The 12,719-nt window shown below is 57.4% G+C and overlaps 1 protein-coding gene across 1 annotated transcript; it reads right to left on the bottom strand.

Annotated features, from left to right (window-relative positions):
- Positions 1–5,327: 5,327 nt before the first annotated feature.
- LOC122895497 (zinc finger protein 764-like) lies at positions 5,328–7,718 on the bottom strand. The gene is given in 4 exon segments (XM_044232922.1): positions 5,328–6,076; positions 6,078–6,454; positions 7,271–7,384; positions 7,550–7,718. Coding segments are annotated over 4 exon segments (1,200 nt in total). The 3' UTR covers positions 5,328–5,536.
- Positions 7,719–12,719: the final 5,001 nt, after the last annotated feature.

Below are 12,719 nucleotides of genomic sequence, written 5' to 3'. Positions count from 1 at the left end.
ACCTGGACGTACCCCCCAGCCTTGAGCTCCTGAATCGGGGACCGCACCCCCCCAACCCGAACTCCACTGCGCCTCACCGGCGCGCCCACCCCCCACTCCTCCTGGCCCCTCCCTCTCCGCTCCTCCTAATCTCCACCCTGCCCCCTCTGGGAGGGCTGGGATCGTTGCCAAGGAAACGGCTCCGCCTCCGGTTTCCGGAGGCACCGCCCCCACCTCCCAGTCAGCACAGCGATTGGCCGGGGAGCTCGTCCTCTCGTCGTCCGGCCTCCTCCCCTACACCAACTGCTAGGCGTCACTGGTCGCCGGGGAACACGAGGCGCCTTTCTGATTGGATGCGGGGAGGAGGGCGGGCTGGCTCCGCCTGTCCGGCCGTCGGAAAGGCCTGCTCAGAAAGGAGGGCTCAGAGGGAGGTTCCCGGCGTCCCCCTTCCCGCGGGCGGCCGGGAGGTTTCAGAACCTCTCCCGCCCCCTTTACCTCCCTGTAGAAAGCCGAGGATCTGGAGGGGGACAGCCTTCCCCGCCCCGGGCTCCCGCGCGCTTCCTTTGCCAGCCCTTTCCTTTCTCGCGCAGGTTCCTGGTGCCCAAGGGCCGATCCGCCGAGGAGGCTGCTTTCCTTTCTATGACTCGCCTGTCCCTTCCACCTTTCCCCGAAGTGAGAGCCTTAGTCCCTGGTTCGGGGATTTTCTCCCGGAGAGGCAGGGATCCTATGGGACTTACTTCCAGGTGAGCGGGGGGGTGACGCTCAGGAGAAGCAGAGGAACTTCTGGCCTTTAAGGGAGCGAAGCACTCTCCAGTCCCGGCTGGAACAGAAGCTTGGAGAAGGAAACCTAAGGAACACTGCCCTTGGTGCAGCTTTGAATCAAGGGGAAAAGTGGTTCTGGAAAAACAATGCTTATCCCCGTTTTTCACTCTTGCTGCTGAAAGTATTTTGGTAGCGATCTTTGACCACGGATGAGCCAAGTTCTCGCTGTGTGCGTGATGCAGAGGCCAAGACTGTTTTCTCTTTGCCTTCTCAGACAAATGAAGGAAAGAAACTGGTTTAGGAGGAAACGTGGCACCTTCCACTCTCCTGAAAAGAGATGAGAACAACAATCTGGAGAATTGCAAGTAGTAGGAGCTTAGAGAAAACAGGCTTACACATAGAATCACAATTACCTTCCTACAAATAAAGCAGGAGCACTTTCCTCCCCTGCAGAGGAACAGTTTCCAGCTCTAGACCTGTCTCCCACCCCTGTCCTGTCTGTCCTAAAGCCTTCTGTGAAGAATGGTTCACACCATCCAGCACTAGAGGCCCCACATGGGCAGGACACCCCACAAGGGCACGGGACTACGGAAAAAAGGAGGGCCTGGAGCACCCTTGGTCATGCCCAAAGCATTCACACAAATGAGAAGCAAAAATCTCAGGAGACTCTCTTCTCTGACCTCCAACCTGCTAACCCACTAGAAGATTTACACAGGAGAGCGCAGTGTGTGTCAAGGCCTCCAGCCACAGCTCTGACCCCCGTCCTATTGCCTGCAGCCCTCTCCATGAGGCCCACATGTAGTGGGGGGTCAGGCCAAGGCTGCAGGCTGCTTTGGCACCCACATTGCCATGTGGAAAACCAGTCTTCCCAGTGCCCAGAGCAGAAGAGTCGCTGACTTCGGGCAGTCTCCTCCAGCACTATCCACGCAGTGGGCTGGAGAAACAACCGGCCTGCCAGCCATTCACCCATTGCAATGAGAGGCTCAAGACCAGGGAATGCTCTGATGTAGGCTCCAGCTTGAGCCAGCACCAGCTAATTCGAGGCGAGAGTCCACTGACCTTATTCTACCACGTGTCCTGGTGAGGAGAAGCTCAGTTGGGCAGCCCCTTTGTCCGCCGCATTATTCCTGGTGTGCGGCGGCAATGAGGCTGAGGTGTTCAATGTGCAGGTAAGACTTCTGGTCTGGCCAAATGGACTGACACTTGAACGAAGGTCCTCGGTGTGAGGGGGACTCCTGCGTGAACTGCTCTTTCCCTGTATGCAGACAAGCCCTCTAAGGGACCTTCTGTCAGATGCTACAAGAGACACCCCAGTATAGTCAAGAAGATCTGAGGTACCCAGCAAGAGCTCAGCCATGGCACAGGCCCCTTTGAGAAGAACAAAGAAAATGGGGGTCTTATATGGCTAGCTCATCTTCCAACCTCAAGCATTTGCAAAACTAAAAGCAGTTGGGGTGTAATATTTTGTTCAGAGCATCATTACCAGGTATGAGAGTCCATCCCTGGAGATTCTGATTTAATAGTCCAGAGATAGACCCCAGGGAGCTGGCTGTGTTTTAAAGTTACTGAATGGGATTCTGTGGCAGAAAGGCCTCACTTTGAAAAACACTTGCCTAAGGGCACCTGAGTGGCTCAGTCAGTTAAGCACCTGCTTTCAGCTCAGGTCATGATCCTGGGGTCCCGGGATCAAGCCCCACATTGGGCTCCCCGCTCAGTAGGGAGTCTGCTTCTCCCTCTCCCTCTTCCCCTTCCCACACTGCTTGTGCTCCCTTTCTCTCTTATAAAATCTTTAAAAAAGAAAAATACTGGCCTAGAGCAGGCTTTTGCTTCTTTGGGTCATAAACATCTTTATACATTCTGTTCTTGGAGAGACACACATAAATATTTTTAAATGTTTAGGAGTCTTGGGGTGCTTGGATGGCTCAGTTGGTTAAGCATCTGCCTTTGGCTCGGGTCATGATCTCAGGGTCCTGGGATGGAGCCCCACATCCCGTATCGAACTTCCTGCCCAGTGCGGAGCCTGGTTCTCCCTCCTTCCCTGCCACCCCCAACCCTCCCCCTTGTGCTTTCTCTCAAATAAATAAAATTCTTTAAAAAAATGTCTAGGGGTCTTTAAAAGCTCAAATCAACACTTGCCGTTATTTTACATGGCTTAGACTAGTTAGGAATGGGGCATGTGGTTATGACTTTGACCTTTCAATCTGGCCATGTGGATGGGTCTCATTTGTTATGGTTCAGACAAGCATTTCTTTTGATGCACCAAGGGAACAGTAGGAAAACCCTCTCCTGGCTTAAAGTGCTTTGGGGTCTTAGCCTTTAAAGACCTATGGTAGGAGAGAGAAGAGGGAGCCCCATCTCTGGTGGGAGTGTCCATGCCAGGAAATGAGCAGAGAATGGAGTGAGGCTGAGGCTTAAGCATTTCACTTAATTTCACGATTAAGTGAATTTCACGAAGCATTTCATGATTTTGACACTCAAAAATCCATTAAGTGGCAGAAAGATGGGTCACAAGGACAGGAAGCAGAGGAGCTCGGTCTGGTTTGGGGGCCCTAAACGAGCCTTGAAAACTTCAAAGCACTTGGAGAAAAGTAGTAATTATGGTAACTTTAATTGGCGAGCTGAGGGCAGGATCCAGATATGGCTTTGAATTCGACAGCTGATGTTACAGGCTGGGCTTTCCCCCGGCAGGGCTGAGCGTGAGGCAAGGGAAGGGCACCCTGGCTTCTCTTTAGGGAGTTCAAAGCTGGTGCAAGGGTAGTTCCTGTTGCCAAGGTGCTTCTTTTCACTGCATGTCTCCCTTGTGACAAGATGGCACCTGAGCCAACCCTCCCAGTAAATGTTAGGGTAAGCCGGGTCCTGGTAGGGTCAGGTTTGAAGATTAAATTGTTATCAGTTCAGTTGGTCATTTGACCTGAACAGTGTCTTTTCCCCCCAATTTTCTACCTCTTCCTTTAGAAGCTTCTCTGGGTTGACAAATCTGGTTTCTTCCTAAGGTAAGCTAGACAGGATATGGGGTACAGCTGGGTGAAGGCAGGTGCACACAGACCAGCAGAAGACATAAGCCCCTCCTTGAGGGGGTGAGGGAGGCAGGAACGAGTGTGCCTGTGGCTTGCTGCTTCGTCAGTGGGTCAGGGCTGGACTCTGACCACAGCGGAACTGGGTGCTGATGAATAATGGAGTCACAAGGGACCTGGCTTGGGAATACAGATGAGCCGTTCCTTTGGCTACTAAACCCAAGTGTTCCTGGCCTTGTCCATCTTTGTTCACAATGAGATACGTAAAAAGAGAAGAGGGAAGCTCTGCTTCTATTTGCCCTGGAACTCTCATCTCAGGCTGGTTGCTCCCCTGCCTTGTTTACTATGTGGCTGTTCTGTCATCTCGGAACTGGGCTTCACTGGCATTGGGTTGCTCTGTCCCTAGTCCAGGTTCATTGCTTGGGAGCCATTGTAGGGAGGGAGCAGATGCCTCCAGAAACCCTGGCTGAGGACAGGGGCAAGGGACTCAGGAGTAGTGTGGCAAAGACCGCAGTAAACCAAGAACCCTGGAGTTTTCACTCTGCATGTGACCTTGAACGAGTTGTTTGCCTTGCCCAGTCTCAGAGTCCTCAGATGCAAAAGGATAGAAAAGCTAAGATCTCCTCCAGTTCTAAAATGTGAGGAGTCCCTTCTGGCTGGGTGGAGGGTGGCTAAGGCCTGAGCGCTAGGGCTGTCCCAGGGAGGCCCAAGGAGGAGTGGAGGACATACTGAGAGCCTTTGTCTCCAAAACTAGGAACTGCCCGTCAGCCCAGAGTCCTACCGTGGTGTGGCCAAGACACCTCTCGGTTTGGCGCAAAACAAGACAGCCCTGAGAGCCGCTTCCGGACTGGGCTGTCCTTTCCCGGCTACACGGTTCCCTCCTCGGGCAGTTACAAGGGCAAAATGAATTGATGGACAAGACTTTGTAAACCAGAGAACGTGATACAAGCAAACATCTGAAATAAAGCCTGCTTTCCCTTCTCTCCAACCGCGAGTTCACATAGGCGCTGTCGCCCAGAATCCCTGGGTCCAGAGAACATGAATGCTGTCCACCAGTTTGCAAACTCAAATGACTACAGGAGCCCAACGGGTCAGGAAAACAAGGGGAAAATGGCCAGTGGAGAGGGCAATGTACCAGGGACAAGGACAAGCGGGGACGAGGGCCAGCTGACGCTGGCTGCAAGCCGGGAAGGGCTAGTGGGCAAGGCCAAGCAGCTACCCGGTACCTCCTGCCAACTGTGCTTTTGTGGGAGCTCGGGTCAAGTTGCCAAATCCTTGGCTTTTTCCAAAGAGGCCAGAAACCTGAATTTTTGTGTGAAATATCCTTTTAAGTCTTAACCATGATCTGTAACATTTTAAAATGTTGGTTGGACCGAAAAGAGTTTGTGAAAAGTTGCTACAAGCCAGATTCATGGCCGTCAGTTTTTAACTCCGGCAGTAAGACAACGGATACAGCAAAGTTCCCTTCTCCCCAATCCTCTTAATGTGTCTAAGTGGGAAACCGGCTTTTTCTTCCCCACAGTGGAGGTCTTCAGTATGTGCTTAGCTCAGCCCTCACGAACAGAGGGGGTGTCTAGGGTCTGGGACCACAGGGAGCAAGGTGGCAGCTGATCAAGCTTGTGAAGGCCTAAGAGAAAAGGGTCCTCATTCCCCAGGTCCACCTTTTGCCTGGAATTCTGGGACCTCCTTAGAGCTGCCACAGAAGTTCAGGCCCCTGAGCCCAACCTGGGCCTCAGGCAATGTCTAGATCATCACCCTTTGCCTGGACATCTTTGAGACCATCACCCACACTCCTGGAATATTTCTGGGTAGTGCTGGAAGCTCACAGGTGGGTCCAGGTCCTCTTGGCTGGAGGCCAGAGGCACAGGCAACACACTGGCACCCTGGCCCCTGTGCCGCCCGGCGCCAGGCCTGTGGACCCACTGGTGCTTGGCCATGGCTGACTTCTGGCCGAAGCACCTGCCGCACTGGGGACAGGGGTAGGGGCGTTCACCGCTGTGGGTACGCCGATGGGCTGCCATTTCGGAGCTCTGCCGGAAACAGCGCCCACAGTCTGGGCACGGGTAGGGCTTCTCGCCTGTGTGCGTGCGAATGTGGCGCCGAAGGTCTGACGCATGTGCAAAGGCGCGGCCACAGTCTGGGCAGGGGAAGGGAGTCTCGCCACTGTGGACCCGCTGGTGCTGGTAGAGGGCAGAGCTCTGGCTAAAGCAGCGGCCGCAGTCGGCGCAGCAGTAGGGCTTCTCGCCCGTGTGGACCCGAAGGTGAGTGGTGAGGGCAGAGCGCTGGGTGAAGGCCCGGCCGCAGTCCGGGCAGCGGTGGGGGCCGCTCCCCGCGGTGGATGGCCCGGTGCTTGCTCAGAGAGGAGGCCTGGCTGAAGCCCTTGCCGCAGTCCGGGCAGCGGAAGGGCTTTTCACCCGTGTGCGTATACTGGTGCTCCACCAGCGTAGAGCGCCAGGCAAAACTCTTCCCACACATGTAGCAGCCATGACGCTGGTCGGCTCTTGGGACAGGGGGGTGGGCACAGAGTCGGGGGCGACCCCGGCGAGGTGCCTTGGACAGCTGCTCCACGCTATAAGGGAGCCCGGCAGAAGAACTTTGCATTAGAGCCTTCAGTCCAGGAGGCCGGGCTTCCACAGAAAGGCTCTTCTCCAGGGCCTCAGTCCCTTCTCCTTGCCTTTTCTCTTCTTTGTTTCTGGAACCTGCTGGGAGGTAAGGGGAGAGCTCAGACCCTGGCTTATCCTGGTCCTTAAGGCCAAACCTCAAATGGTGACAGAAAAGCCTTCTAGACACAGCCACCTTCTGGACCCACTGCGGCCTCTGGGACTCGGCTGGGGACAGGCAGGGAAGCTGGAGTGACACCTTTTCCTGGGCTGCAGAGGACAGAAAAGACCCGGAGACGAAGGAAGGGAGGGAGGGAGGAAGGAAGGAAGGAAGGAAGGAAGGGAGGGGCACCATATATTCTGCCTCAGAGCTGGGGAAATGGGAGCAGAGGGGACATTTCCACTGGATCGCGGAGGATGAGTGGAGGTCTCAGGACACTCTGGGCAGCAGGAACAGTGGAGGAGAGGCAGGAAGGTGGCCGGCACTGACAAGTTCAAGGGAGGGGTTACAGTGCCAGGACAAACGAGAGGAAGTAAACAGTGGAACCCAAGAGAAAGGAGGCGCCCACAAAACTACAACAGAAAGAAAGGCTACTGAAACACAGGAGGTGGCGGAGTAGCTGGAGGGCAGGGAAGCTGCAGGAGGGGACGCCCCACAGAGCTTCCACAAGAAGAGAGGGGCGCAGATGCGCTGGAGAGGCAGGTGCTAGGTCCTGCGCGCTAGCAGAGGCGGGGGCCACACTCCCAGCCCCTTTCTGGGCTGAACCCTGCAGGGAGGCAGGGGCCGGCAAGGAAACCTCAGCGGGGAAAGCAATTCAGGGAAGAAAAGGAGGAGCAGGGAGGGTGTTGGCCGAGGGCAGCTGGACGGCTCTGGCCCAGAGGCGGTCCCCGGAAACGCAGTCCCCAACACGTCACCTGCGCCCGCTGCTGGCGGACACGCTCCCGCCTCCGGATCCCGGGCAGCCGGGCCCCACAGGTCGGCCTCTTCCTCCACCCAGGAGATGAGAGCTGGCTTGGCGCCTCGGAACCCTGGAGGAGGAGAACGCAAACCCCACGCTGCCGGGAGGACGCCCCCCGCGCCCCCGGATCCCGGGCCCTCGGGCCTCCCACGGCCGGCGCCCGCCGGGGAGGCGGGGCGGGGGGGGGAGCTGGGGAGAGCGGGGGGCGGGGCCCGGGCAGGGGGCGGGGCCTCACCGAGCGCGCCCAGGTGGCCGTAGGTCTCCCGCATCACGTCCCGGTACAGGGCCCTCTGCGCGGGCCGCAGACAGCCCCACTCGTCCGGGGAGAAGTACACGGCCACGTCCGCGAAGCTCACCGCGCCGACCGGTTCCCACGCGGGGAGCGGGGTCCGCAGCGGCGACATGGCCGGGGCCGGGCCGGGATCCGTGGGGCCAGCCGGGCCGAAGCCGCAGCCCCCGACCCCTCGAGGGCCCACCGGGACGGACCGGGAGCCGCGGGCGGAGGGGCCCAGAGCGTCGGCCAGGAATGGCGGCCACGCGCCGCGCGGACGTGGCTGCGACGCAGCCGAGCCCCGATGACGCCTCCCCGGGGTCCCCGGCGGCTTTGTCCTCCCGCCCTCAGCCAAAATGGCCGCGACGGCTACCGGGGCGGGCGCGCGGCCTTGGGCCCCCCTTGCCCCGCGAGGGCCCGCACCGCCCGGCGCGCTGGGAGGTGCGGCCTCAGCCCCGCCGCGGCTCGGAGGCGGGACGAGCGCGGCGGGCGGTGCGGGCCGACCCCGCCCCTCTGCCCTTGGAATTTCACGCGACCTGTGGTCGCCGGGAGGTTCCTAAGTGGGTCTCCGGCTCTGGGCCTGTCCTGGGCGACAGCGTGGAGAGGAGAAAACCGGAGTGGGTCACAGAGAACCTTCTCTGCGGGAAGCTTCTTCGAGCCTGAGGTTCTGGGAGTTTCTGTCTCAGGAGATCGTGGGGCGGCTGGGGGCGGGTAGGGTCTGTAACAAGAAAGACCCGCTTTCTGCAGGCTTCCTTCCTCCCTACGTGCCCTGCAGGAGGCTCGCAAACATTTGTTTACTTCTGGCTCGGGCCTCGCTCCTAAGCTCTGATCACAGAGCCGCCCCCCACCCCACCCCGGCCCCTCGCACCAGGCAGGGCTCCCGCTGAGCTCATCATCTCTTTTCTTCTCCGCCTGCTCCTCCTGGGGTCCTTATGAACAAATGCCATCAACGCTCCCTATCCTTTCTACCTCCAACCTCCCTCTCTCACTCCACATTTGTGATGGCGTTCTCTGTGTCCCCACATGCCTTCGTAAATACTCTACCTTTTTTCTTAAATTTTTTTTTTCTGTATTTGACAGAGATCACAAGTAGGCAGAGAAGCAGGCGGGGGCGGAGGGGGAAGCAGACTCCCTGCTGAACAGGGAACCCATTGGGCTCCATCCCAGGACCCTGAGATCATGACCTGAGCGGAAGGCAGAGGCTTAACCCACTGAGCCACCCAGGTGCCCCATAAATACTCTACCTTAAGAAGACTTGATAATTTTCCTTTGGCTGCTTAAATCACTGCATTTCACATACCTCTTGGAAATGCACCTCCCCTCACCAGGTCTGGGGTCTAGTCTGGAGCTTCTCTCTGCTTGCCTTCTTCCAGAGGTCTTCCTGAGGCTCCTGCCTAACGCATTGTATCTGGTGGATGCTTCTCCCCACACTAGAGGAGCTGGGCAAGTAGAGGTGATCAAAGCAGAAAGGGGAAAAGGAAAAGACAAAAAGCCTGGGAAAAGGTAAGGATGCAGATTAGCCCAGGGACTTGACTGAGCCCTAGTTATCCCTAGCCTCAGGTCCCTGAAGGACACAAGGAGAAAAACAAAACAAAACCACAAAATTTCAGTAAGAGTAATGGCATTTTATCATGTCAGTGCCCACCCTTCACGGTGATGCCTCTCACACACAGGCCTGGAAGAGGTCTGGTTGGTGCTGGAAACTCACAGGTGGGTCCGGACACTCCTGAGAAAGAGCCCAGGGCAGAGTTCACACCTGTGTCAGCCCTTGAGGTCCACGGCACCAGGCTGGCACTGGAGTCTACTGGTGGTCCTCTGCCTGAGGCACCTTCCACGCTGTGGACAGGAATAAGACAGCTCGCCTGTGTGAGTCAGCAGGTAGCATGAGAGGTACTAGCTGTGGCAGCAACAGGTGCCACACTAGGCACGGACAAAGGCTTGTCTCCAGAATGCACTGAGTCAGGTGAAAGGTCATGGCAGAGTGTGCCTGCTCTAGGGCAGGTGCTGTGTTGAGTACAAGTCACTGAGGCTGGGTCTAGAGTTGGGGCTTGGGAAAGGTCTGTCCACCTGGGATGCTTTGACCCCAGGCTCAGACACTAAGCTAGTGTCCCCAGAGGCTCACGACAACTCCCCAGTAGACTCCTGCTGGTTTCTTCCAAATACATCACTTTTTCTGAGTGGCCTTTCGAAACACAGCATATTCAAAATTTAATTTTGGTCCAGGTCAGTCAAACTCAACTAATTCAGGTGACACAATCAACTTTCACAAGTGCAGATGGGTGCTTAGCCCCTGGAAGCACCCACCTAGATTGTGTTGACCAATTGAGGGGGTCACAGGAAGTCAGGGACATTCCCACTTCAGGACCAACCCAAAGAGATACCCTCAACCAGAGGAACAGCTGTTACGAGGCACAGCCACTTAGAGACAGAAAGGTGAACTGCTTCCAACCTAAACTTGAATTCATACACTGCTGCTGACCTAGAGATTGGATAATTTGTGCAGTGTGACCTGACCTTGGGAATCCTGGATGCCTCAGTCAATTAGTGAAAAAGAGAAGGTCAAGATTCTAGTCTCCAGTGGGTATCATAAATTCAAACCAGCAGAACACAGTAAGGGACATACAGATGGTCTTTCTTTTTCTTTTGTTCTTCTCTCTCTCTCTCTTTTAAAGATTTTACTTATTTGACAGAGATCACAAGTGGGCAGAGATGCAGGCAGAGAGAGAGGAAGGGAAGCGGGCTCCCTGCTGAGCAGAGAGATGGGGGGCTTGATCCCAGGACCCTGAGATCATGAATGAGCCGAAGGCAGAGGTTTTAGCCCACTGAACCACCCAGGTGCCCCTCTCTCTTTCTTTCTTAAAATTTTGTTTATGTGTGTGAGAGAGAGAGAGCATGAGCGGAGGGTGAGGGGAAAAGCAGATGGAGAGGGAGAACCAGACTCCCCCCCCATCTCTGAGCAGGGAGCCCAATGCAGAGCTCAATCCCAGGACCTGGAGATCATGACCCAAACCAAAGGGAGACGCTTAAGTAGCTGAGCCACCCAGGCACCCCTAGATGGTATTTCTTGTTCAATAAAACATCTTCCCTTCCAGCTGGACCTGGAGCATAACCCCCCGTTCTCATCTTTCTTACTCTCGGACATCCACCTGGGGATCCTGAGCATCTACACTCCACAGCTGGGCCTCTGCTCTGCCAGGAGATGAGGGCTGGTTTGGGGTCTGGGAATCCTGGAGAAGAACCCTAATCACTCAAGAAACAATTCATTCATGTAATGAAAACATATTGGGCATCGTTTGTGTGGCAGGCTTTGTTCCAGACGTTCTCGGTGCTGGGAGGCATTGGTGAACCAAGATAATGTCCCTGCTCTAAGTTTACACTAACGGAGAGAGATGCCGCCTAAGAGCTATGGGGACAAAGCTAGACAAGGAGCCGCAGTTGAGACTTCCTGCTTGGGGCAGAAGGGCTCCAAGACCACATTTGAAAAGGGCACTGAAAGATGTTAGCTTGTGCTCCTTAAGCCAGACGTGTGTCCAAAGCCCCCCAAAGATTCCTTGCAGCTAGAGCCAACGGAATCATTAGGCTGTAGGGAGAGACTGGGTTTGAACTGGAGGTTAGCAGGCCACGCACGGGCCTTCACACTGCGGCACGCAGGTCCTGAACTTTCTGCAGACGTCCCGGGGAAGCACGAGGAGCCGGCCAGAGCCGCTCACTCGTGGATTTCAGCTGGGCCGATCTGGCGGGGGTCACGGGAAACGAAGTCCTCCAAGAGTCGGAGTGGGGCCCAGCCCGGCACTCAGACCTCCGCATCCCATCCGACCCTCTCCCTTTTCAGAGACCCGGCATGGCCGGACCTGAGCGAGCGCACCCAGGGGGCTGTCGGTCGGCCGCAGCACGTCTAGGCACGCAGGCCTCCGCGCGGGCCGGAGACACCCCCCCTTCCTCGGGAAGGAAGTCCGCGGCCACCTCCGCGAAGTTCACGGCCCTGGGTATTCTCCCCGTCCTCCGTCCCGCCCGGCCTCCGCGGGCACCTCAGCGCGCAGCCGGGGGCGAGGCCAGGGACCCTCACGCCCCTCCCCAACGGCTGCCCCGCGCCGCGCGGGGGACGCCCGGGATCCGGCCTCCAGCAAGCGGGGCGACCGGAAGTAACCGCGGATGTGGCCGCTCTAGGACAGCTAGAAGCGGTCGGTTCCGCGAACTCGGTGGTCCCACGACAGACAAAATGAAGGCGCCGTCAGAAAAGATGGTGGCGTTCCAGGGCTTTTTCAATTTTAGAGAAGCATTTAGTAGAGTCACTGGGGGCCTGGCATTGATGACCCGGTTAATTACGTTCTCGAGCTGTCCTTCCTGCTCCGCAGGCCGCCTCGGGAGCGCCACTTGCCCACAGTTAAGATGGCCGCGGCCGCTTCGGCGTCTCTGCTCGGGCGCTCCGGGGGAAGAGGGGAGGCGGCTCCGGAGTGTAACGGCCGCCGGCGGCTGGAGGTCCGAGAGAGGGGAAAGGGGCCGGGATTCAGGGGGGCCCTCGACCTGGCGACTCTCTCCCAGTCCCCTTCAGAAAGCCCATTCAGTGACCTGGTCTTAGGAGAAAACTTAGTTTGGCAGCTAGTTCATTTCTCAACTTGTCTTCGTTTACAAGGTCCGTCGTAAGATCTGCGGCGTCTCCCCCCACCCTCTTCTAACGTCATCACTTTCTGGAACAGCCTATTTCCACACACGTGCTCTTCGCCGCGGACACTGGGCCGCAGGCTCGGAAGGCCTTGCAGTCGGGCTGTTTGACCGAAGAGGAAGCGGGGGTCTGCGGGCGACCGAGGCGGGGCAGCGCGTTAGTGCGCGAGCAGCTTCCGACGCCTCCGCGTGAGCCGCTCCGCCACCGCGCGCCGCCTCCTCCAGGCCTGCCCCAGGGAAGCGGCCGCAGACGTGGTGCCGAACTCCGTTCCCCGGGGAAGGGACGGCTGTGTGGGAAGCCGAGGCGTGACGGGGTCTCCCGGCTCCTCTGTGGCCGCGCCCCGGAAGGTGCCCCGCGAGCTCCCTAGCAAGAGCCGGGTGGGCGAGGCTGCGATGGGTCCGTGCTAGGGCCGCGACGTCGGTCGCGTGAGGTGACCGCACTTGGTCACCGAGCAGAGCCCGGCTGCCCCAG

The sequence above is a fragment of the Neovison vison genome, chromosome 14 (genome assembly GCF_020171115.1).
Source record: "Neovison vison isolate M4711 chromosome 14, ASM_NN_V1, whole genome shotgun sequence".
NCBI lineage: Eukaryota > Metazoa > Chordata > Mammalia > Carnivora > Mustelidae > Neogale > Neogale vison.
The sequence above is the reverse complement of the archived record's forward strand: the minus strand, read 5'-3'. Positions and strand labels throughout refer to the sequence as shown.